This window comes from Dermacentor variabilis, chromosome 8 (genome assembly GCF_050947875.1).
Source record: "Dermacentor variabilis isolate Ectoservices chromosome 8, ASM5094787v1, whole genome shotgun sequence".
In the NCBI taxonomy this organism is placed as follows: Eukaryota; Metazoa; Arthropoda; class Arachnida; order Ixodida; family Ixodidae; genus Dermacentor; species Dermacentor variabilis.
The window spans coordinates 89,226,738-89,253,344 of record NC_134575.1 but is presented as its reverse complement, the minus strand read 5'-3'; the positions used below and the strand labels follow the sequence as shown (position 1 = coordinate 89,253,344).

The 26,607-nt window shown below is 47.9% G+C and overlaps 1 protein-coding gene and 1 non-coding gene across 2 annotated transcripts; both read right to left on the bottom strand.

Moving 5' to 3' along the window:
* Window positions 1–10: 10 nt before the first annotated feature.
* LOC142590395 (pseudouridine-5'-phosphatase-like) lies at window positions 11–25,175 on the bottom strand. The gene is made up of 4 exons (XM_075702479.1): window positions 25,065–25,175; window positions 14,102–14,320; window positions 10,931–11,163; window positions 11–5,788 (listed from the first exon to the last, which is right to left on the bottom strand). Exons 1-4 carry the CDS (start codon window positions 25,123–25,125, stop codon window positions 5,564–5,566), a joined length of 738 nt encoding a protein of 245 aa, XP_075558594.1. The 5' UTR covers window positions 25,126–25,175; the 3' UTR covers window positions 11–5,563.
* A 1,002-nt stretch (window positions 25,176–26,177) lies between these two features.
* Window positions 26,178–26,259, bottom strand: TRNAS-AGA (transfer RNA serine (anticodon AGA)). The gene has a single exon. It is a non-coding gene; the product is annotated as a tRNA-Ser (tRNA).
* Between the last annotated feature and the right edge of the window lie 348 nt (window positions 26,260–26,607).

Genomic DNA, 26,607 nt, shown 5'->3' with positions numbered 1-26,607 from the left:
GTCAATGCGATTACCAGTACTTATTCTTTATTCAACAATCAACGAACATCACCATCAACAGACAATATCCAACAAACCCTTTGCAATCGCTTCCTTGCTAGATCATTTGTACCAGAGTTACAACCGCACCAAAGCTAGCTCGGCAGTTGCCACGTGCACATAACCGAGACGCCATTGTGCACACGTCAATGTATGTGCGTACAGCTGTATGTCCAGGTGAGCTCGGACGAAACTATACAGTCTTGCTTGCCAGTTACAAATGACAATAGCGCGTTCAGCCGATATCAAATATGTGCTGCGGTTATCACTCATTTGAACATCTTTCGAGACCGATAGGAAACACCCGAACGGAATGCCAAATCTCGGAAACGTTAAACGCAAGACTGTTTGGTTCTGCAACACAGCCGTACAACCTTCCGCTCTCCAACAAGCTCGATCAATAGATGGCTCGCACTCCACGACGAAATTTCCTGGCAACGTTTCAACAAACAAGATTCATGGCTGAAAGAAATTTACACGTGGACGACGAACTTTCCCATCAACGAGGCACATGTACTTGATCCAGGAGTACCACAAAAAGTAAAATGGTAGTAATTTAAAAAAAAGTAGAGACAGTAGAGCATCATGCTGTTTTAACAGAAATGCGTAGGAAGGCATGCGACTTTCTTCTAATAACAAAAAGTCTTATTGCCAGGATAGTTACAAATGCCACCCGCAACTGCCACTTCAGTTGCGCGATTACCACGCAGCACGCATTTTGTACAGTCGCTGAATCGACGGGCTATAGGTCATCCCCTTTGAAATTGGGCGGCCGCTGATCCTGCCACGCTATTTATTTTTGCTTTCGCGTTTATCGGCGCTTAGGACGCGTAGTTTCTGGTAACAAACAATTAAAGTTCGTATAACTTTATTGCCTCAAATATATTCACTTTTCCGGGTCATCGATGTCAGCTATCGATGTCAAAATGTTTAGCAATTATATTGTCACCTGTTTGGCTACTTATTGTTATAATCGTCCTTCTGTTATATATGTGTATGTCTGTATACTTGGCCTACTGAAGTCAGCACGTTTGCGGGGAAGTGTCTACGCAAACGTAGAAGTGGCTAGAAGTGTCTACAGCAAACCGGATTCACCGCACCTCAATCACTGCCTTCATGGAAATCGTCGGTGCTGCTATTCTGCATTTTGTGCGTACAATGCGCCTGTCCGAATGTCGTGTGACAGACGGGCGCTGGCTGATCCTCAAGCTGCGGAAAGCAGGTTTTTGCGCAGGGTCCGCTCTTTGTGATTTCAAACTCTGTAGCATGAACAGAAATAAATCTGTCATGTATTGTAATGTTCCAGTCGGTCTCTCAGTATTTTCCGCAGCAGATTCATTACCTCCCTCTCCCCTTTTCTGTATAATCTCTAAACTACGAGGCGTCGCGTAGAGTTATTGCATTCTGATTTAGACTTGCGTGGATACTGAAAGCGTGCAAACACAATATTCCCGATAACTTCAGTTTAAGTTCTGGACCTTGATTACGCATCTATAGTCGTCATCGGTCTATTTTCTCGCATAACACCATTATCTCACTTCAAACGGCAGTACCCTGTCACCGTTGAATTATCGTGAAATATTTCTGTTTTGTAGCATCGTCAACCTGTGATAAGCGTAGCAACGATTCTGGCAATGATATCATTCGCTCTTTCAACATTCCCACGCAATTCTGCTCATTTTCTAGTCAATCGCATCGCACAACTGTCTATATCTTTGGTTAGTGATTTTCTTTTTCCTTTTCTTTTTTTGGTATACTTTACGATCACAACTGGTACGAAGAAACAATTATGTACATCGACATTTTAACAAAGTTAGCCCAGTATGGCACGTGCGGTTAGATATCCTAAGAACAGTGCGCCGCTCACTTGTCATGCAGGATGGAGGAGCGAGTTGGCTAGTGCGCACGTTTTCTTAGAGAACATGCGTAGTCCATATGGTTTTTGCGTGACATCGCAGATCGCTGCTATCCTTTTCGAGCGATTCTTGCGCCTCCATCGCGCGGTGACAGCATTTCACATCCTTACTTGTACTGCGCAGTCGAACGACACGTTGATTATTCGTGTATGAAAAAAAAAATGATGCCACCAAAATTAATCTATCTCTACGAAAGACCAAGAGGCGAGCTTAAAACAGCGAGAAACTTGGGGATGTAAACTGGCAATCCAGAAGCGTTTAACGAAATACGTTAGCCTAAAATCTATTTGACCATGGATCTATTTGACTGTCTGTTTGTTTCTCGCTTGGTTCTTTCGGGATCACACGTATACTTTGTACACAGATGCGCTATGGTCCTGTTGTACTGAATATGGCATTTGCCACAGAGAAAGAAAAAACAACAAGAGAACACGGCTTGGTGTCCTTCGCAGCAATTATGTCTTTGATATAATGAGATTTAGCTTCACAAGACGCTGCCATAAAACACAAAGCATTTCACAGACAAGCCACACGGATAAAGCTTTGGTCCTTTCATACAGTTATATGTGCAGGTAATTTTGTATCCATTCGTTTAGTGGTAACAAGCAAAAGTAAGAGAAATGAATTCACAGCCGCAATCACAGGCAGGTCCTCTTAAAGACGCGAGCTGTGGGATCGACCCCTCTATGCCCAACCATGTGTCCGTGCAAAAAAGCCTGTCCTATTATTTCCTTCATCTATCTTTATCTGCTCTACACACTTATGCTCGAAAATTCGCCGTAAGATAACTGTTTGCATTGCGCGAACAGTTATTTTTGAAGTTGGAAGAACATTAATACGCTATCCCGCGCGGATGTGCCACTACTCAGCTTAGCAATATTTCAACAGCTGCGCATCTGTAAGCGCGAACAAGAAATGTGATTAAGTTTATGCCGCACCACAGTCGCTTCTCCACGACGCCGTGTTATTTTTATGTAAGCATCCTTCCAAGGCAATTCTCGGTGTACGGTTTCTACTGGATGGGCAGAACACAAAACATAACTATACAATAAATTGAAGCTTACCCGTACATTTGGAAAGCATATTTACAGCCAGCGAGCAAGGACAGAAAGGTTAGCGCATTGTGGTGTCGTCTCCCTTCTGTCCTTGTTCGCTGGCGCTAAATATGCTTTCCAAGTCAGTTTACCAACACGCCCAACAAATGAAAATTACCCGTACAGTCGCTGTTACCGTGGTAGTACTCTATAGGCGCTGCCAAGCGGGCAATAGTTTGGCCAAGACTGTCCGAAAACAGTTTGACAGTGACGGCCCTGTCACATGCGCTAAAAAAGACATTAAAGTCATTTCGCATGAAGATACGAGTAGAAAGGTTTTGCGACATGCGGCTCTCTTGCACACTCTGTCGCTAACGCAACCGCCCATGAATATCAGTTCAATCCATTTTAGCAGCACGTTGACAAACAAATATAACAGGAAGAAATGCACAAAGGTGCGCCAAACAAGCCCCTTGTCGAGGCTCTGTTTCGTGCGATGCGGTCTTGTGGCGCCATCTAGCACGCAGTCGGTGAATTATACTTGTCCTACGATGTTTTTTGTGCACACTTTCCTGCACTCATTCCTATTTTTATCGAGTATTTTTTTTCGGTACTAAGCACAAAGCAAGCTTCAGACAATATGACACAAACCAAAGCATGCAACTAAAATTTTGCGTGGTCACATATCTCAAAGGTACATATGACGCGATGAGGCTTCATACAAGACGCTTCGCAAACTGCCCCAACAGTAAACATGACCTGCTATCTAACTCGAGAAAGAGGAACAATATACAGACACTCCCGCCCTCAGAGTTGCTCGCACACCCTTGTTTTATGCGAAGCATATTGCTAGAGCTCAACCCAGCTCCTCAGGCGCGGCGGTGTCGCCTTCAATACCACGTGACACCGTGACGTCACGACAGAGCAGAAACGGGGCTCCAACTCGCGCCGTCGCTCGCGGCGGTATATAAGCAGCTGCGCTTGTTTCTACGTGGCTTTGGCTCAACTCTTGCAAGATGGGCTGGGTGGGAATCGAACCAGGGTCTCAGGGGTGTAAGACGGAGACGCTACCACTGAGCCACGAGTACGATGCTTGAAAGCGGTACAAAAGCGCCTCTAGTGAATGCGGTGTTGCCTTAGAAACGAGCTGTTTCTAAGGCTCAGGCGTGCGTCGCTTGCTCAGGCGCACATTTCGTTGCCGCGCCGAACGCTGCGTTGCTCGACGCTCACCGCGTCCAATGCGGGGCGCGTAGTCGCTGCGCCGTAGCCCATTGTCTTACACCCCTTGGCGGGTCGACGGGAACGCTGTCGCGTTCCACTCTTGAAGGCGAAGCAGAGTAACGCATGAGTTGTTTCTTCGTCTAGCCGAACCAAATATAGCCAAGCAACAGCAGTTCACCAGGCTAAACAGTGGTTCAACAACTAAAATAAAGGCTAGTATGCTTCGCATCCTGGGCTTAACCTTAGCTAAGCCACAGCCATTTTTTACGGAGTGTGTCGAAGGTGCAAAGAGTTGTTAGCGGGCATGTTGCCTAAATGTGTGTCATGTCGTTACTCTTGTATAGCGCGACCCCTGATAAGGCGCTCGCGGACAATGTTGGCCAACGTGTTGCCCTGCCGGCACGGCCCCAGTCGTAGGCTTGCAAAGAGTATAACATGTGTGACGGGCCACATCAACACATGCTGTGCTCAAGATTGGCAAGGTTCTGAGCATGAACAGCTGTTGGTTGGTTTAATCAATTGATGCAAGAAGAATATTGCGCAAACAACAGCTGACGTTGCTGCAGTCAACGTCAGCAGGCTTACACGGATTGTATACGTTGCATTCGTCTGCTGACATACATCGTCAGCTCGGCAATGGGCGCCAAATGCGTACACTTATGCTTAGAGGCACTTGGAAGAGTGGATAGGTTCTTAGTAGCAAGAAAGGCAAACAGGTCACAACGTGAATACCACAGTAAGTGAACATGCGTTTGTAATTAAAATCGGCCCTTCGTATCTCCCCTAGCACTGGGAACAAAAGCGAGTATCGCACACAACAGACGTGAACAGATGCGTGACAAGGAAGGTAGGCATGGTTGATTTCGGAATGTTCTCGTGGAACCGAGTAAGACTTGAAGCGAGGCGCGTACGTACACATATACAATCTGCGCCACCTGTACAAAATATAAGCGGTTTACGACGTCAACAGTTGAGGATTCTCGTAAATTACTGTTCCGGCGAGCATGATGCCAAGAACGGCCGGTGTCGCTATACATGAAACATAAATGTACACAAGTACTTTTACACACTAAGAGGCTTCAGCTCATGCGTCCGCGCTGCCCTACTAGGAGCCCTAGGCTTGTTCTGCGCAACGAGGAAATCTCGCGAGACACCACGAGACGCGAAAATTACCACCTGGGGGCTTGCCGAACGCTCCACGCAGTCGGTTCGCTCGAGATGAGGAAGGGAGCGCTAAGCGCGACACGGTCTTCTGCACGCCGCGGCAGTGACGGAAAGGCGTGCGGGAACGCCGGCTTGTAGTCGAGACGGTCAATGCAGTGGGCCGAGCCACTCGCCCCCCGTCTTTCCGCCTCACTCCTTCTTCTTCTTGGGTCCGTCCTCGAGGCCATCCTCGGTGCCGTCCTCGAAGGGCGGCAGTCCGAACTGCTCGGGCTTGAAGTCGAGGAGCGAGGCGATGCATAGCGTCGCGCGACGCCGGTTCTCTTCGTCCATGCGAGCGTCGGGTATCATGATGACCTGCATACCGGCGGCGAGGGCGGCGGTGACGCCCTTCGGCGCGTCTTCGAACACCAGAACCTGCGACCAAGAGAAGTCATGTACATGTATAATAAGGGGGGAAAAAAGGCTAAGAGGCCGGCCTGCACTACTCGGTTCGAACAAGAATGAGCCACGAGGGAAGCCGAGATAATTTATTTACTTTTTATTGCCATAGCAATTATATGGGCATTGCGGAGGCACGTTTGCCGCCGCCGTCACCATTGCCGTGATGTTCGGTAGAAAGACCAAGGGCGATAAGACCGTCGCCGCGCGTCGTATGCTTTTGGCGGCGAGGACTTACGGAGTCGCAGTCTCCCGGAAGCGCCTCGCTTGCGTGGTATGAGGGATAACGCGGCGCGCTCCTCATCGGTTTTGTTGCGGTCGCTCAATAAAAACACCACGCGGGAGCCCTGCTGGTCACTTCTGTAAGTGCTGTCGAAACGACAGAAGTTTTTAATTGTAGAAACAATAATCTTGGGCAAACAGAAAGCACAGGATACGCACAGTGAATGCCCACTGCGCGCGGTCGCCGCGATGGAGTACCCCGAACCGGTTTCTTGCGCGCGAAAGGTAAGGAGTCGCTTAGAGCAAACTATGTGAAATATGTTCTTATATAGTGGGCTGTCCGTACAACTCAATGGAGCACAACAGAATGAAGCCTCAGTGGTGCGATCGCACGGGTTCGCGGTAACCGCGAGTGTGCGCCTGCATCCATGTCCGCGCACAATATTTCGCGTTCGCTGCGACCACGTTTTCGCACCGTGCCGTGCGCTTCATGCCGCAGCACATGAGTATTTGACCGTGCACAAGCAACAATACACATAGCAACTAAAAAAAATTTTATATGTTCTTGGAGATTTGAATATCATTATTTTTCAGGTTGCATCGCACTGTAACTTTATCGGTCTTTCCAACAAGCAATTTCACGCTGCTTTTTTTCTTCATTCATTGTTAAGCGCTAACACAAATATGACCCTATGCCATGCCTTCCTTTAATGTGCTTCTTGCCGCTCCCTTTCCATTCCAGTGAACTCGCCAGTATCTAGCATCAACAAGATCACAGACCAAAGCGTCATGACATTATCCGGGCACCGCACGCGGGCGAACCTCTCATTGCGCGCTTTACATCGCAACCCCGACGCCGTAGGAGAAATCTTCCCCGCGGAAGTGCTTGCTGCACACCCGATCTGTAGCCGGTGGCTGCTTGCCGGTTCGAAGTTTCGTGAGCCATGCTTCTTGCCCTGTCCATGGGTACGTGTGAAGGTTGACACCGGGCTCCGTTGCGTACGTCCGACACTACGGCACCGAGCAGTAGCCTACCATGTTGGACACCTTCAAAGGCAGCCACTACCTATTATAGTGCTTTTAAGTGTTCTCAAGAAGACACCCGAAGCGGGCAACCCTCCCCACTTAACCAGAACCGCAGCGCAAGGGGACCTCTAAACTTTCGTTTTTATCTTGCTTTGGAGCTTCCGAAGCAACCGACGCGGCCGCTGTGCCCACTAGTATCCACGTGATCCCTCATACCACGTCACGGCGACGGGAGCGCCAGCTTTTTTACTGGTGGAGCTCGCCCCCAATCTGTGCGAGCAAAATCACGCGAGGCAAGCAGACGACCGCGGCTCAATCTCAATCAGACGACCGCGGCTCAATCGACCGCGGCTGAAGCGAAGGAAGAAAGCGGAGAGCAAACGCGCCGTCTTCTGTCGCCCGAAAGGCAGTGCGAGGATTGGCGGGAGAGAGGGAGGGGTGGGTGGCGCCATGTTGCGGCAGCAATTGCGCATTTCGCGACCGGGCGTAAGGGGAGCTTGCGGCTCAATCTCGCGTGCGGGGAGGCAGGAAAGCGGGAAGGCAGCGCGGTAGAGAGGGGGTGGGGTGGTTTCGGCTCCACAACAAGTGCGTACTTTGCACGGCCGCGCGCGGTTGCGCGCGCCATATCTTGAAAGTTATCAGCAGGCGGCTCATATCTTTGTGCGCGCGGTTTCCTCGCTGCTCTTGCGTTCAAGGGGTAGATCGCGCGAAGGTCACTTCGCTCGCTGCTGCTGCCGCACTTGCTCACACCGGCGTTTTCACAGCGAGCGTCCACGCTCATCGAGTGTCATGTGTTCATATATGCTTTCGCACGCTGACACCATGCTTAGCGAATGTTTAGTTAGCGATTGTTTCCAAGTTTATATGGCCAATAAAACTATCCTTAGTTCGTATATGTCTACTAATTTGCTATCGCAATCGATGCTTCGCCTTCGGGCGAAACTGCAGCGGACAGTAACTGTTCTTTTTTTTTTGCTATGTAGAAATAATAAGGAAATGAAGCGCTCAACGTTGGAATAAGGTGGAATGGGAACCAAGAGAGAGGGCCAAAGTGAAGACGGTGACAATAAAGGGAGAAGCTTACGTGGCCGAAAAGAAGGCGCTTCAGACAGGTAATTAGTAAAAATAAACATGAGAATGTTGAAGCTCAGCTAATCTCTGCGGAGAACCGCGCTGAAATCGCATTTTAAGGCGAAAGCGTTAGATCTCTATGTTTCAAGGTCACGTTGTGAGGTACAGAAAATGGGAGCGCTCATGCCTTTGCTCGCGCGTTCGTCGTCGTCGTCTTTCACATCGATGCCGCTAATCATGCCAAAACAAGGCACAGTTAAATAATATAGGGTTAATTAAGGCACTCGAACCCACAACCTTTAGTGGGATTAGAACCCACAACCTTTAATAGGAGAAAACAATAAGAAGTAACAGCGCATTCGAATGATAATATCAAGAAATTTATAAGGTAAAGTTAAGTAATTTTGAGCGCGCAGGCATTCGCCTTCACCCTGTTTGACGTATGCTAAGGTGACCGTCAATTTTTTTTTCGACAACCGCATTGCGATGACGCCAGCTACAAGCGTCCACCATGACTGCAAGATAAATAAAGTGGACGCACCACCACGTCAAGTTCCATGTTTGTATGCCGAACACAGGCACGTAAAAGGGGGGGGGGTGTCCGGGGGGTCACACCAGGGCCCTCGTTTCTCCATTAACTCGGCTCGTCGCGGTCGCCGCGCGGCCACCGCTCCTGCCGTTGGGGGAAGCCACTAAGTGCGAAACCACTAAGTTTAATAACAACATGTCTAACTACAAGCGAAGCCTAAGAGCAGCCGGGGGTCTGTAACGATCGCTACTCGACTAGGTTTAACCAGAGCTAAACCACAGCCAATTTTCTTTTAAATTGTATTCTACTATAGAAATCTTTATTTTAAACTTTCGCTTGTTTACTTCTTCTTGGCAGTGTTCTTCCTGCGCGAGTCCATTTGATGTGGTTCCTTGTTTGCCAAGTAAAGGAGAGGAGTATGTCAGGCCTACCTCTGAGATACACTTTATTTGATTTCTCTTTTGCGGGTTTACGCGTCTTTATGGCGAATGGTGGACGTTATTCATATTTGTACTAGTAAATGTACTCATTTGCATAGAAAATTTAGCCTGGCTTGGGTCCCCCCCCCCCATCCCGATAAAATATCATGGGTACGTGCCTGGCCGAACCAATTATGGTGCACCCTTCCATGTTCCCCGTTTGCCCATTGGCTGCTCTCTCCGCCCCATTCTCACAAATTTTGCACACTGCCACTTTGTAACGTTGCAGCAATCGAACAGAACGCGTATCGAACAAAGATCTCCGATCGCGCCCCAGAATACTGCCAAATAAAGTAACAATTCATTTAAGGTCATTCTGGCGTACTAAAAACAGAAAATGTAATTTCCTCTTCTATTTTACAATGTCATAGTTGAATCTTGATGATCCTTACCGAGTAGCGCTTCTGGCGCAACAAATAGCCGGCCTGTTCAGGCCTCTATGACGTGAGGAATGGCGTTGCTCATTTTATAAAACTAGAAAAGAGCGTCAACGTGCACGACCTAGAAACGTATCGACGCTGTGGTTCTGGCGCGAAATTAAAAAAAAATTTATCGTCGTAATATACCAATTACTGTTATTTAAGCGGGAATAATCAGGGATATTCTTCCCTTTTCTGTATTGATAACATAATATCCCAAGAGGAATTAGGCAGGGTTATTTTTTTTCCTTTTCTGTGTGGCTAACATAATATTCCAAAAGGGAATAAGCAGGGTTATTTTTTTTCTTTTCTGTATTGCTAACATAATTTTCCAGTATCTACTCAACTCTACTTCTTGATCTAGGTTAGTTCTCAGAGGCAGACATTATTCGCAGAAGAAATCAAAGCGAATGGGTAGCAGATTAACAAAAGTTTAGCTAATAACCTTTTAAACAAGTTACGGTGCTTATTGCAAATTGTAGCCAATAAATTCGAAGGTCACAGTCATTCGGAACGAAGCCCGAAGATGACACCGGTTACGAGATACGCGTTCCCAAAGTTTGCGACGAAATGAGTGAAATCCAGTATTTCTTGGGCTTCATTGCATGAAAAAGCGGTTTGTCAAAGGCGCAAGCGGAACAGCGGTGTATTTATACGGCAATTTTCACAGCGCTTATCGCAAAACTGGTGCTAGTTTCGAAAGTATTTCTAAGTGGGTGTGCCTTGTAAAACCACTGCATTCAATTTGCGCATTGTAACATGTGCGCCAAAAGTATTTAGTTAGACAGACTTGATTAGTGAAACTTCGTTCATTAGTCAATTACGCATTTTGACTTCTAGCGTAAGTAACGCCGGCCTCTTCAAATAAGGCAGCTCAATGATTTGCGTTATAATGCACTGGGCGTGTGTGTGTGTGTGTGTGTGTGCGCGTGTGTGTGCGCGTGTGTGCGTGCGTGCGTGCGCGCGCGTGTGTGTGTGTGTGTGTGTGTGTGTGTGTGTGTGTGTGTGTGTGTGTGTGTGTGTGTGTGTGTGTGTGTGTGTGTGTGTGTGTGTGTGTGTGTGTGTGTGTGTGTGTGTGTGTGTGTGTGTGTGTGTGTGTGTGCGTGCGTGTGTGTGTGTGTGTGTGTGTGTGTGTGTGTGTGTGTGTGTGTGTGTGTGTGTGTATGTGTGCGTGCGTGTGCGTGCGTGCGTGTGCGTGTGTGTTCCATTAAAGTTAATAAAAACTACCGGTACAGTTTTGTAAGAGTACTTATCCAATTTACACTAATTTAGCATTTCTCTGTAGTGTCCCCCTTAATTCCTTAGAAGTTCGGCCACTACTAGTCTCCTTTATGTTTCTATTAAGAGAAGCACACTCGATGGCGGACTGCACCTTCTCGGGGGGCGGCTTCTCGTCGAACTTTGAGGCGGCGACCAGGAAGACGTCCGGGTGCGGCTTCCCGTGCTTCACTTCAGGGTTGCTGCCCGACATGACGACGTGGTGGAAGAGGGAGACCAGTTCGCGGTGCTTCGACGTCTTCAGCTCGAACGAGGTCGGCTTCGAGCTGGTGGCGATCGCCATGGGCACGCCGTGCTTGCGCAGGTGGCGCACCAGTCGCTCCACACCTGCGCGCAGCAAAACGTGGTGGTCGGGATTGGAATTGGTTCATTGGTTCGGTTAATTAAAACATGCTGGAATACAGGTCAAAGACGCGTGTGTGAAGCTTAGAGTCCCCTTGCAGGGTGGCGTTCAGGGAAACTTCCTCTGTTCAACAAGGTAGGCAGTTAAGGCTTAAAATGAGACTAAAGGCAAATATCAAGTCGACACATGGGCTGTTAAAATACCATTCCAGAAACGTCGCAGCGCTTGTTTCGTGCACAAAGACAGTTTAAGAGAAAATTGCTTCCGAAGAGCCCGCATACCGTTAGCCTTATTCAATTCCGCCGCCCCCGAGCGCGGGAGTTGTGACGTTGGACACGCGCCCTTTACTGCCATCGGTGAGTAAAGCGGCGCCCGGTAGACGGCGCTACGGTTTCCTGCGCAAAACGCGAACGCGCGGCCATGAAGATACCGAGCCAAGACAGAGCGTTGGAATCACTGCTGCACCGGCTCTTGCTCAAGTCGCGTGGAGCGTCCAGAAATCCTGCGACATGACATCAACGCGGCACTCTCTGCTACTTGCAATTTTTCTCAGTTTGGCGAGCCAACAAAAGCAGCGCAGCGCTGCGGGATAACGAAACTACTGAAACGTGAAAGCGCTGTTCGCGATAATATTAACGCCTTAGACGTTCTCCAGCACTAATGTATGACTTTAGCTAAACTTAATATTTGCCTTTAGCGTCCTTTTAAAGGGACAAACACTAGACAAACATAGAAAAGACTTCCCGCTGAAAAATTCCAGAGGCGTCGACGTCGTCGCCGACATCACCACCGGCGGTCTGCCGAGCAGATGCAAAAAAAGAAAAACCTGTACTACGCATTGGGTGCACATTAAGGAACCCCAGGTGTCCAAAAGTGATCCGGACACATCGCGGTTTTGGCGCGTAAAATCGCAGAATTTTAATTAAATTCCAAGCAGAATACAGCTGCTGTGAAGGCTATGTCCACATTCACTGTACTCAATTCCTACCCCCTACAGCACCGCATGCAAAACGCCGTCTGTAACACGTCGATCGTGACTGATGCGTCTACGCGTTGGAAAAAGTACATGTAGTGGATCTCAATGCGTTTCAATGAACTTGTTCGTAGCGCTCGTGAGGTGTTATGCGTGTCTGTTTTTTGTGGCTGTGCCCTTACGCTAGATGATGTCATTCAGTAAGCACCAAGCAGTCCAGCAACATGTCCTTCTGCAGTATAATCATTTCGTGCGTAGGAGATCCAAAAGTAGCCTCGCCGATTGTCAGCACAGAGGATCGTGTGATTCCTTCGGACAACTACCCTTGCGAAGGACTACATAATTCAGCCTGTTTTATTTTTTATTTTTTTTTCACGCATGTGTTGTGCTCTCCCTAATAGCCTTGCACTCTTTCTTTCCCTTCGTTTATCTTTTATCCTGCCATTTAATTGCGATAGCAACTATAGAAAGCTAGCATTACTGGGGTTTACTACACCTTCTGCGAGACAACTTAATTTTTTTTTTTTTTACGGTGAGCCTAGGTGAGAGGAAAATACGCATTTGCTTAGTTTCGTTTTTAACATGTGACGATTGCTGGCGCCCACTGGTTTCGAGTCTACTCCTTTTCGGCGGTAAAAGAGATCGACGAACTCCGCTTCCAGAAAAGACCGCTTCTGGAAAAGAGATCGCTCCCTGTCCTTGGTCTGCGAGTACACTCGTTTTCGGTAGAGGGCTTTTTCGCTCCGAACACTTTCGAGTGCCCGTGTGACAGGGGCACTGAAGATTAAAAGTGCGAAACAACACAGCTCGAACCTGAAAATGATGCTGTTTCATTGGCGCAGCAGTGCACTACCTCCGGGATCAATCCGGGAAAGAGGTTTCAAACATGCCCGATACGGAAAAGTGGTGGTAAAGTGGCTAAGAAGGACGTTGGCTTTAAGTAATGAAGATATAAATGAAGTGATCCGATGGCAGGATTCAAAAAGAGCACCCCTACAGCACAGCAGCTCGCTTTTACTACTTACGTTTACTTCAATTCATAGTGCCACTATAGCTACGAGTCTTACACTTCGTACAATATTCTAACACGTTGCTATCGTATTCGTTGCTACGCCCTTATGGCGAAAGAGTGATAATTTTCCCTTCGCCAGCGCGATCGGATATTGCGTTCCCGCATACTGCAATTGGTTAATTTCTCTGCGTTTGCCTTTATTCCTCTATTTACAAAACATTTTGAACTGATTATTTCCGAACTCTGTTTTCGTTAATATCGCGGTAAGATGAATTATAACTAGATGAGAAAATGACAGCCAATATTTCATTTTTTAAAATTTTACCCTTTGAATTTCATTTCATTTTTGCCGACTGCTACTGCAACGAGATTTCCCGTTGGCTAAATTGGTATTAAACGAACAGCACTAACTGCCGAAGCAATCTGGGCAGAGCTCATTATTAGGCCTTAACATAGCACCAAAGCAGACGACGCGTATACCTGGTAATAACGGATATGACGTAACTCCCAGTGAGTCGCCTCCGAGATTTTGCAGCGTGCCGCGGACGGCGCCCAATCTTGGAGGCGAGGTTATGCGGAGGGGCATTAGAGGCTGGAAAGGGGTATTTCTAGCCTCTCTAGAGGGGCCGTTCCCAGTCAGGTGGTACTTGCGACGTGCGGTAATGGCGGCGTTTCTTCCTTTCTTTCTTACTCAGAGTCCGTATCGAAAACGTCCACTTTTACGAGCCTTTTCGCGAGACGTCCGCTCGTATTTCTTACGTAACATTTCGCCCGAAGGCTGCTACATATTTACAGCGTGCGAAACTATAGGTCTTTTATGCGGCATACATGCATACGGTTTGAATAACGACACGACTTCACGCATACGTGGGAGTCGCGTATGCATGATTTCACGCATGCAAGCACATTCCGCGGCGGTCCCCCCCTTCCCGCTTACCGGGCATGAGTTCGGCGCTGGGGAACATTTCGGCGTAGAGGCGATCCATCTCCTCGAGGTACTCCTCGGTGGCCAGCGGCAGGCCCAGGCCGTCGATGACCAAGCGCGCCGCATCCTTTCCCGGGATGCCCATGGCCCGCTGCTTGAGCTCCCACGTGTACTGCTTGCCATACCGGGCGGCCACGGTCTGCACCGCCTTCGTGTACAACTTCTCCGTGTCTGCAGGCGAGGTGTACACGAGGTGAACAAAGTGCGACAACGACGCTCGGCACAACGACAACGACAACGGGACCGCGGTACATATGGGGCGCTATAACGTAAAACTGTTCCAAACTTTTCTATTCCAATTCTGCTATCAGCCCTTCGCGATCGGTCAAAAACTTTTTTCGACCACCTCCCACTTCACCCGTCTGTCACGCGACGTCGCGAAAACCGCGATGCCTCCCCATCTGATATGATGTGTACACACTGATTATACGTGATTTGACAGAAAAAATAAAAACACTTATTTCTGATTCGACCCCTTTTCGCCATTAGCCCTCGGCTATTGGTAAAAAGTTTTCGGGCTGCACCCACTTCACCTGCCTGTCACACGACGTCACAAAACCACACAAACTCACCGCGTCAAAGTGACGTGTACGAGATAAAGATGCGTTAACATGCCGAACAAAACTGAATGTTTTTCGGAATAGCCGCAGGCTGCCCCGTTCCGAAAGGAATAGAAGATGGCTGCCGCCGATCGCTGAGACGCTGGCTACTCGCACCTGCCGGAGAGCATGGGTGTATTTGCGTTAACGTTTTCAAGCCCTTTCGGCACGTTTACTACCTCATTCTGCCAACTTTTCTTTGCTGAGGGTACGTTTTAGCGTCGTTCTTAAGCTTCCGTTGCATGCCGCCGCGATTTTCGACCAGCCACCACAAGCTAAGTAAGGGAAAGCCGACCAATCACAGACGTCGGCACCACCCTCTTCATCCGGTTATCGATTTTCAGTGCACTGGCTCTGCCCCAGTGAATCCCTCTCCACTTCAGCGTCCTCCTCGCATCTTGTCAGCCAATTAGAAACGACAAGCCGCTCAGTGTAGGCAATGTTATTCGTTTTTCAAGCAAACAAAAGTGACCTCCTATGAACGAGGAGAGCGTTTGATTGGTCTGTTCAGACAACCCTGCGGGTGACCGCCCGGTGCTTGAGTCGGTGGTTACGCAAATTTGACGTCAGGAAATTGGAATAGAAACATATTGGAATAGTTTTACGTTATAGGGCCCATGATTTCTTGTTTGTCTATTTGTTCGCCGCCCACGAAGTTTGTTGCCGTTGCATATTACTGTTACATCATACTACGCTGCTGTTGCAAAAAGTGCATTTAAGTTATGTTATATACCGCTATATATTAGTGTTTCAAAAAGCAGATGTCAACTACGCTACCGTTACTTACATTACTGCTACAGAAAGTACATTACATTACCATCCCGTACAAGTAAGAGCTTTGCGCGCGCTTTAGCTAATCTATACCGGCCCTATAGCTGCCAGGTGATCCAGTAGGCGCGCACACAAGGTAGTAATAAGTGGTGTAATAAGTAATAATAAGTAATAATAATAATAATGTAATGTAATGTAATGTAATAATAAGTAATGTAATAATAAGTAATGTAATAATAAGTAATAATAAGTGGCACTAAAACACACTGGCCTTATTTTAGCGCTGCCGTTAAACATTTTGTGCTGCCGGTTAGTTACCCGAGTGCAACCGAGCGAGCCATTGGTGATTTTTGCAGCGTGTGCGCAAGTTACGACGCGGTAACGGTAACCGCTGGCCGCGGGGACGCTGCAATCAACCTTCCTGCTATAACTGAGTACAGGCAGGCGGTTTCGTGAGAAAACATGCGGCGGTCCTTAGTCAGGACTGAGAGGTGGGAATTAAAATACGTTCCCCTCCCCCTTTCCTTAAAAAAGAATTAAACATCCGCGTTGACTCAGAAACTTGATGCCGGGACCTTGGAAGTCGGCCTATCAAGAATTTCAAAATTAGAAGGGCACGCTATAGCTACAGAAATGCTGCTTTCACAGTTGGCTTATGCGCTAAGGCGGACCAGGTAGAGTCTGCAAATAAATACATATAAAAAAATACACATAATCCACTTTTCCGTAATTTCGAAAGTATCACGTACATTAAGTATCGTATTCGGGGACAACTTGTTTACCTATGTTTGGCACTTTGATTTGTACTTGTTTCTGCCGTCTGTTACTCTGTTCTATGTTTGCACGTGTAGCCGAAGAGCGCCGATTCCCGACGCGCCGAAATTGGTGACGTCTTCAAACAAGAGCGCCAACGTGGTGTCCGGTACTGACGTACCGTCCACGCGTCCTCTGGAAAGGTACGCGGCGAGGAGGCGAGAACGCCTGTGAGAAGGGCAGCGAGGGCGAGAGAGAAAGCGCCCGCTCGCCTCCCCGCTCAGCGTGGTTTAGGATTTCCTCTCAGTTCTTGAAAGGGCGCGCTTTTAAAGAATCGACAGGAAAGCTAAAGACAAAGAACGGAAAGGAAGAGGTCACAGACTTACACGTTAGAATAAAATTGACATGACCCAAACGACAACGTAAATAAGAATCAAGGGAAGTAATGAAACGGGTGGGAGAGAGAACGGGCGGGGAGAGAGATAACGAAGACAAACAAAGAGTCTTTAACGAGCCTGGACGTCGCAGAACGAGGACAGCTATGTGGATATCGATCTCGACGCTCAAATGCACGGCGCGCTTCGGGATTCGGTCTTTCCGATGTTTGCGCACAGTAGACACGCATCGAGCGCGAAAGAATAAAGAAAAAACGGAAAACGTAGCGTCCCCCTGGGCACGCTCCGAGTAAAGACGTTTCGCGCGCGGACCAAAGCGATGGCCCGGGCTCTTCGCGCGCTGCTATACGAGGATGCACATGCTTTCTATCTTTCGGAAATCTTGCACCACGCACGCCAGGCCTCAGCGGAGCAACTCAACTTTCCGCGGCGTTGTGACCCCCGTAGGAATACGCATAACCTCGACGGTATACCGCGTGTTGGGACAAGACTGGCCGCATTTTTTTTTTTTTTTGCGCGCTGTACACTTGCGCTCGTCTAAGTTACTCGGCCGTACGCAGGCCCTCGTATAGGAACGTAAAATGAAAATAAGAAAAAAAGGAATGTAGCCGACTTAGGTACGCGAGTGATCTGCTCTAGTTGCAGGCGTACGCACCAGACGGCAGGTCGAGCTTCGCTCTTCATTGGCAATATGCACAAAATGCGTGAAACGTGGCATTCAAGGCGCGGCCGGCAAGTACGCCCGTTATTAAGAGTCATCTCGGTTCGCAATTAAACTGTCACTTAGCGGAAGTAGGCCATCGGTAAAAAAAAATGGAATAAGCTTAACAAAATGCGAGTGCTTCGCAAACTGCTCGCCTTAATTTGCCTTCGCATGCATGATCGTGCTTTGCGTTCGTCTCATTATAAGTTAGGAAAGGCGACACTGCCCTGATTTTTGTAGTATTCTTGTTCAGTCTTCTTAATTAATTAAATTACGGAGCTTTGCGTGCCAGAACAACGGTATGATAACGAGGCACGCCGTAAGTCGAGGTCGCGTACGCGGGGAGCGAGATCTTCCGCGAGAGCTCGCGGCGAGCGCGAATGCGGGTTGGAGTGAGAAGGGCCTGCTGTCTGTGGCCATGCGTATGACGGTGTCGTTCCGTTGGCGTGTGTTGTGCGGGTGTGTAGGACAGGAAATAGGCGGCCCGGTCGTCCGTTGTACCTCGAGGGAAGGTCATGAAGGCTGGTCTGGACAGATCCGGGGATGACAGGAGGCCACGCGGAAGAGTTTCTCGGGCGAGAAAGTTAGCCCCTTCATTAGTCAGCATACCCATCACGCTGACATGGATACAAACGATTTCACGTACGTAGGGGAAACGCGCGCACAGCTGATAAGCGACAGCATAGTTGAGGCTCAGACGAAGATGCAGACTTGTGCAGGAGCTGAAATGCGAACGACAGGTAGCCGACGGTCTTCCAAAGTAACGCAACACAGAAGTGGACGCAGACGAAGCGGGCGGTAGAGTTGTGGTATTAGCAAGTTTGCGCGCGTGCTACGACGCAGTCGTCTGGTTTACGACTGGGCGACTGCGGACGTCGCTGGAGGAGGCCTTCATTCGGCAGTCGTATATAAACAAAAGAAAGTTATTATTAGTAGTAGTTGTATTCCTGTTAGATCCGATAGTTCAACGTACAATCTCAAGATGGCAATAAAATTATTGCTGCGGTTGTTGTTGACCTTGTTGTTGGATATCGCAAACCACCCGCGCGGGTGTGGCCTCCTGCCGCTCAACTACAGGTCTCACGGGTGCCATTCCCCCACCGTCCGGCAGTCAAAATGCAAATCCGGAGCCCTTCATCCGGCCTGCTTGCAGCCCTAACGTTACCTTGGGACGCCTAACGCGCGAATCAAACAAATACTATCACCATCAGTTAGACAGCACGCCTCACGAATCAGCGACCGCGCACGCCTTGAATCTCCTATCCACGCATGCAAACACGGCTCCTTTCCGGTTAATGCGAATGCACTACTTCCGTGAAAACTTTCACGCTCTCTCTCTCTCTCTCTCATTTGCTTAGTCTCCCGCTATCTTTAACACAGTTGACTCACAGGGCGTACGCGATCGCCAACACGCATCTACTATCTGCCTACGCAGCCGTCACCATGGATTGGATTGGATTTCCTTCTTCGATGGCGCGTATCATGCCTCGACCTTCTTCCTCGTTTTCGAGAAGGCGGAGCCCCGCCTATGTAATAAATAAAACGGCGCTTTCGTTTTCTCCTCTCGCATTTTCAAGCTCCTGCGCTTCTTCGGATGAAAAAAATTAAATTCTGGGAGGCTTTACGTGCCAAAACCACGACATGATTACAAGGCACGCCGTAGTGGCGGAGCCCAGATTAATTTCGACCACCTGGGGTTCTTTAACGTGCACCCATGCAATGCACGGTACAAAGGCACTTCTGCACTTCGCTCGCCCCCCCCCCCCCTCCAACATCGTCGAAATGCGGCCGCCGCGGCCGGGATTCGATGCTTGCTGCGCCTCCGGGCTTAGCAGGGCAACTGCAAAGCCACTCCACGGCGGGTCCTTCCTCCTGCAGCACACAAGTGGCCATGCGGAAGCTTGAGGATGGGAAAGCCGATTATTGCGACACGACGTTCGGGTTTGTGTTCCGCGAGCGGGCTTGCGCATGCTGCACCGAAACGACTCCGCCGCGTTGCCTATTCGGTGTGTCACGCTTATACAATAGCATCTCCACACGACGTTCGCTAATCAGCCCGGAACACACGCGGTACAGAAAAGAAAACGCCGTTTCCGTTGCATTCGTGTCGTCCATTTCCCTCTCCTCGTGTCCGTGTCGGCACGCCTGACTTTTTCTTTTTCTTGTTCTTTTTGAGCAAGAATCGAAACAACGCGTACAGTTCTAATCGTAACATATAGTCGCCGCGATGACATACGTATAACATAACCACTTTGCTTTCTCTTTCCTCTTCCATTTCCTTAAGCGCGAACTGACACATTTAGACAGAACAGTAGAAGTTGGAACCACGAAATTAGTAGCTGGCAGCATTTCGCGCTTTATTGCATCGCACTTTATAGAAATTATGCGCAAGCCATCGAATACTATTATTGCTGCGTCATTATTTGTGCAACTCTGGTTCCTTTGGGTTTTCCTTTTTCGCAGCTTCATAATTTGCGCAGTTCTATAGTCGAATGAAACAATATACGAACAAATTAAATGCCGATGAAGCAATTAACGTCATACCAGCTGCGGATATAAAATACAGTTTTCAGAAAAAAATTATCAGCTGCTGACATAATAACTTTGATGCGAAGCACGAATAAAATGACATATAATTTCACTACACAACCGTGTGGTAATGGGCTTAGGAAAATTGCCCAACTTGCGCAATATGTCTACTTGTACTTTTTCGTGTATTTGATATGGATTTCACGAAACAAGAGCTGCATGAAAAAAAAATGTTAGCAAAGGAGGTCCCAACATAAGTACTTTCGAGGTGGCCTCCTGTCAGTCTAGCGTGCAAGATTACTAACAAAGCATGAAGGACTTGGGAGAATAACTACTAACAGCTGCAGACTTCCAACACGAAACTACTTTATATATATATCATGAGAAGCCAACAAACACTGACACCAAGGAAAACATAGGGGAAATTACTTGTTCTTAATGAATGAAAATAAAGAAACGATAAATTAATGGAACTTAAAGTGGATGAACAGCTTGACGCAGGTGGGAACCGAACCCACAACCTTCGCATTTCGCGTGCGATGCTCTACCAATTGAGCTACCGCGGCGCCGTTTCCCCACCCACTTTCTTGGGTATTTATGTGTCCTCGTAGAACCCTGGGAGTGTTAGCCGCCGCCACCACTCACAGACCTTGGCGGCGGACGTGGAACGTCCTTTTTGCCGCAGGCGTCACGAGAACGTGATCTTTCAGGGTGAAGGCAACTGGTCAATAAACCCACATATGCTACCTGAAGGCATTAATGTTGCCGGATTCGAAACCGTTGTTATGTAATAAACGAGAAGAAAGGGAATTAACCGAGGGTATATGTAGGTTTATTGCATATGTGGGTTTATTGCCTATGTGGATTTATCGACCAGTTGCCTTCACTCAAAAAGATCCCGTTCTCGTGACACCTGCGGCAGAAAGGACGCTCCACGTCCGCCGCCAAGGTCTGTGAGTGTTGGCGGTGGCTAACGCTCCCAGCGTTCTACTAGGAAACATAAATACCCAAGAAAGTGGGTGGGGAAACGGCGCCGCGGTAGCTCAATTGGTAGAGCATCGCACGCGAAATGCGAAGGTTGTGGGTTCGGTTCCCAGCTGCGGCAAGCTGCTTTTTCATCCACTTTAAGTTCCATTGATTTATCGTTTCTGTATTTTCATTTATTATGAACAAGTAATTTCCCCTATGTATTCCTTGGTGTCAGTGTTTGTTGGCTTCTCATGATGTGACTAATAAAAATCGGGCCCCTCGGTTCTTTCTTCTCGTTTATATATATATATATATATATATATATATATATATATATATATATATATATAAGCGCGAAAGCAAATCGTTCAGAATAACTAAAGAACACCAAGTGGGCAAGTTATATGCAGTCAAAGTGACCTGACAAAATATAAATTGAGACAATTAGGAAATGAAGTCAGATGATCACTAGCTTTGAAAGTGTGGTTTAAGGCCAAGTGTGCAGCACAATTTCTTTTTTTTTTACTTGTCCTTGTCTGAAGGTGTGCGCACGAGCGCGTGTTTGTGTGTGCGTGTGCGCGCTTATGTATGTATGTGTGATAGAGAGCGAGAGGGAGAGCTCGTGCGTGTAGGTGAGTGCGTGGCTGCATGTCCGTGTTTGCTTGCGTAGAATGAACATCCGAACCTTCTAAAACCTAGAAAGAAATCTTGACAAGCCATCAGAGCAGCCTGAATAATGTACAGTCGAACCCGGATAAATCGAATCTGAAAGAGATCACAAGAAAGTTCGATATACAGGTAATTCGATATATGAAATCTTCATAGAAAAATTTTCATGGCGATTTTACAGCTGTTCGATGTACACAATAATTCCTTATATGTGGTTTCCTTATGCACTTATTCGACTGTACTACTTCTTGCGAATCAGTTTCGGTTTCTGTACCCAGGAGAGCCGGATGCATCTGTGCATTGGCGTGCACACTGGCGTGAAAGGGCGCGCACGCGCAATGCCATGCCCCGACACTGCAGGCGCTTGCTTCGTGCAAGCGCGCAAGAATGCAGTTTGCCACGCTCGCAGGTCGCGCAAAAGTTTGCCCCCACCAGTACGTTAAACACCGGTGTGCTCCGTGATACACATATACAGGGGCCACAGGCATAGGCAATCTCACTCACGAGTTGACTCACTCAAACCGACTCGCGAGCCTGCGTCTGAGTCCGGCTGAGTAGGATACTGATGAGCCTGACAGCGAGTGTTCCCCAAGCAAAAGAAAGAAACTATATTTTGTGGGTGAGACTGAGTGCGTTCGGTTCATTTTGCCGACCTATGCTAGGGGGCACAGACAGATTCCGAAACTATAGGCTCAGAATTCCTTCTGAGCGACCGCGATTCCACTGAAACTGATCGTCTTCAATCCCGGTATCAACAAAATTAAAGAACAAACAACACCAGATGCAGCACTGCATGGCAAACGAACATGTTTCGTGTAGAAAGAAGTGTATATGCGCTAACAAAACGAGGATGCTAAGAGAACAACGCTCAAAGCGTGTTGGTCGATTTCCGTGCCATGGAGGTAACGTCGCAGCATTGTTCGGTTGTGGGCTCTAGGCAGCTGCCCTTGTCCGAGAAACACAAAAGGTAACACACAAAGCCATTATTTCGAATCCGCCGCGTGGTATTCAATATCGCGATATGCCCTTGTCTACAGCGGCTCTATACGCACGCGTGTGCAACGATGAAATTGTCCGCCATATGTAAGCCCCCGAAATATGAATGCTTTGCGCGTGACCTTCGTCGAAAAAAAGATAGAAATACAAATATGTTATTTCTTTCTTAACCCTAACATTCCGATAAACTCGCTTGCAACGCTGAAATTTTGCAAGACGAGAACAAAAGTTACCGATAACACACACTTTGATATAACTTTGCAGGGGGACAAAAAACACGATATGGAAAAGCTGCGTCAACAAATTTATCTTTCGCAGTGTAGAGGCCTCTGTGTGGCAGATCCGTTCACGGTGTCACGTACGCAAGGTCGCCCGGAAGGGTGCGACGACCGTCGAGGCGGCACGTTGGCTCGCACGCGCGCAGTGAACCCGCACGGTCGACCTAGATGCAGACTTCGTCATTCCAGCTGACGCCGACGACAGAACGAACAAACAAGAAACACGTGATTACGGCGACTTCGGCGCGTAAGGGCCGCGCGCATAGTCTGAAGCGATTACGCGGTTTCCCGCAAACCGGCTGGGCTTGCTATATGGTCCCTTCCAGCAAACCTCTCTTATGCGCTGCGTTGCGGCTTACCATACGCTTTTTGGAAGCGTCCTCGCAAACCCATGTGTTGCTATTGTGAGCGCGTCTTCTCTCGTATACGAACGCAGTAAATTATACAGGGTGGTCCCAACTGTCGTGCACCGAGACTTTAAAGAAATATGCAAATGCCACGTGGCTGGACAGAACCGAGGTAATGCTTGCCGCCGCTTGGAGGTACACTCGGATGATTTCTTGCGTTCCGCCTAATTACAGAGTCAGTCTGAATTAGAGTTATTCAGATTCTAAAAGAGAAGTTCGAGTGAGAAAATTGTAGAGCAACCTGAAAAAACTCTCGATACAGCTTTCTGTTGCTCAATACGTGCTACATAAAAGTGTTTTACCGAGCGTGAAAGCAGCCCGCGGCGAATACACGCAAAATACACACAAATACGGCGGCCATGTTGCGTGAATTCGCGGGCTTCTTTCACGCTGGGTAAACCACCTTTATGTAGCACGTATTGAGCAAGAGAAAGCTGTATTGAGGATTTTTCATGTTGCTGTAAAATTTTCTCATAGAAATATTTAATCTAATTATACCATTTGAGACGTTGATTAACTAATTAAGACTAATTACGTAATAAGGCGGAATGCAAGAAATAATCTGAGTGTCTCCAACCGACGGCAAACAACATGAACTCGGTTCTGTCGAGCTACGTGGCATTTGCATATTTCTAAATCTTGGTGCATGATAGTTGGGACACTCTGCATACTTAGGATAGGCGAAAACGCTTCATGTACAGTAAGCAATTCTACAGTCAGAACTCGGCAGTTCTAATTTATTTCCGACAGTGTGTTATGCGAGTAATTCATCGTAATTAGCGATGCAACACGTTATCGCGCATCGGCAATTTCAAAGGTAAATATATATAGATGATGTCAGCACAATTCCAACGTTAATTCAACACCTTTCAATCATTTTTCATTTTAATGTCAATCGTACACGCACTGAGCTTTAGCTATGAAATGATTCTGCATCGTGTTCATTAGCGGCCTTCATTCGACATAAGAAAATAGCAACCCGCAGAATGTTTACCCAAGAGCAGGTTAAGACCTAGCTAGCATGATTAACGATTCCAATTAGACCCTCCCCCCCCCCCCCCCCCCATTCCAGAACATCGGTCTTGCGCCACCGACGAAACGGTGTTATTTGCGAAACAACGACACTGCTTGTGCGCCGCGCAACTGTTGACGATTTGAGTGAACGCACCAGCTGTGCCGAAATAGCGACTCTTGTGTGGAAACAGCCTCAAGCTAGAGGCCGCGAGAGACAGCCAGTTGTGCAAGCCGCATCCGCTGGCTTTCGTCTTCTGGCATGATCGAAAGACACCGAACAGATGGGTACCAAAGTATTAGACCGTCAGCTAGCTCAGCTTTGAGCAAAACAGCAACAGCAGTTTGGAATCGAAATCACCGTCTGCGTAGCCACAAGCAGCCTCTAACCATTGCTAGTGCCTGTAAAATTGCCGCAGAAGCAATCACCACTTGGAAACAGCCCCGACCGCCAGTGTACCTGAACGAAACCGCGGTGATACAAAGCTAGGAGTAGAAAGCTATGTCCGCATCGCGATCCGAATCCGATAGTCTCCGCTTCGGAACGAGCGCTTGCGTTCGTCAGTGACAGTTCAGAAACGGCCACTGGCTACAACCACTGAACACGCACCGCGCTCGACAGTCGGCAGCATTTGACGCGCCCAAAACTCCCGCAAGTTCTGGTTTCGAGTGAAACAACCCACCGCCGCTCCCATAGAGTCGGAGCAGCTTCACCCCCTCCCGCCGATCGGCTGCATCGGGCGTCGTCTGCTAGAGCAGAGACGCATCGCAGACGTTGCCTAAGGTTACGGTTACGTTAGAGGCTGTAGGAGGTAGTGAATGAAAGCTGACTCACCCAAAATCACGCCGTCCAAGTCGAAAAGCACGTGTGTTACCGGCTTGAAGGTCGCTGCCATGGCCCCAACCCCGAGCGCACCCTGCCGACTTCGCGTCTTCCTCGTCAACAGACGAGTGGCAGACGACGCTCCGCCGCAGAGGTGGGTTTCACTTTCGATAAGTGACGTGTGAGCAGCGCACAATTGTTTCGTTATAATGATTTACCTTTGTATGCAAAGTTCCAGTTATTTTGTAGGCACACTGTATTAGTGTAAAAGTAAAATTCAGTTTATCATAAGAACGAGGGGATGGTTACGAAGTAGATTATAACTAGTATCCGTTAAGAAGCACTACATAAAGAAGTAAATATAGCGTTCATTGCAATAACAATTATTTTCTAAATAATGATTTCTGTAGTTTGTTAGAAAAAAAAATGAGAAGAGTTTTGAAATTGTGACTGCCCACGAGAATAAAAAAAAAGGGGGGGAGGGAGAAGCGGTCATGGCGGAAGGTTTTGTTGGCCACAACAATCTTTAGGCTTTCAGAAATACCTCATAGATGGCGCCACCTACACGCCCTCTCTCAAAAAAGATTAAGTGGTGCAGGTATGTTTATGCCATGAGAAAACAAATGTGAATCTCTCACATCTTATTCCATATGCCCGTATGCCTCTCTGGTAATTTTGACATCTCCAGTTATTTCGCAATAGTCCTACCTCTTCACCGGGTGTTTACAGCCGCAACGGGATGCGTCAGTGCGAAGAGTGCGAGGTATCACAAACATTGTGACTTGTGTTGCATGGCTGGTGCAGGTGCTCCTAAGGTTCCGAATCGGGGCGTCAGTGATGCTGAACATTTTTTTTAAAGGAATGTATTATTGCGAAAAAAAAAAAGCGACATCAGGGTCAAAATATTCTTGGCATTACAGACTGTCTTGCTTAGCGCTCGCGACGCCAGGTTGGGTCGGGAGCATCCTCTCTGGCGTAGTATATGAACTGCGAAATTCTCTTTTTGATTAGAATAAAAGTGATTAGGAGATGTGATTTAAACAAAGTGCAGAAGGTGTGTAATAAGTATATTAGGTGTGTAATAAAAAATTATACGTAAAGACATTTGAAAAAAAAAAAAAAATTCGCAGTCGACAGGATTCGAACCTGTGCGGGGAGACCCCAATGGATTTCTAGTCCATCGCCTTAACCACTCGGCCACGACTGCGAGCTGCCTACGAAGTTTCAAAATATCTTGGTAATACATGAACTACAATTGCATTTTTTGTGCTTTTTTTGTAATTGAGTCATCTGATGGGGGATTTCGCTCTAAATCGGAGCTTCCCAACTGATCACCAGCGAAATCTATTACTGACCTAACTGGCAATCACACAGGCCGCACTTTAGGGAGAATTTACGGGGCTGGGAAAAGATACTCGGACAAGTATTTGAGATACAGATGTGTTGGGCTGCTGAGCACGCGGTCGCGGGATAGAATCCCGGCCACGGGGGCCGCATTTCGACGGGGGCGAAAATGCGAAAACACCCGTGTACTTAGATTTATGGGCACGTTAAA

Coding starts and splice junctions, on each gene's coding strand:
- LOC142590395 (XM_075702479.1), bottom strand. CDS start 25,125: ATGGCAGCGACCTTCAAGCCGGTAACACACGTGCTTTTCGACTTGGAC. Junction 11,164..14,101: donor CAGCGCCGAACTCATGCCCG/GTAAGCGGGAAG, acceptor TGCTGCGCGCAG/GTGTGGAGCGACTGGTGCGC. Junction 5,789..10,930: donor AGAAGCCGCCCCCCGAGAAG/GTGCAGTCCGCC, acceptor TCTTGGTCGCAG/GTTCTGGTGTTCGAAGACGC.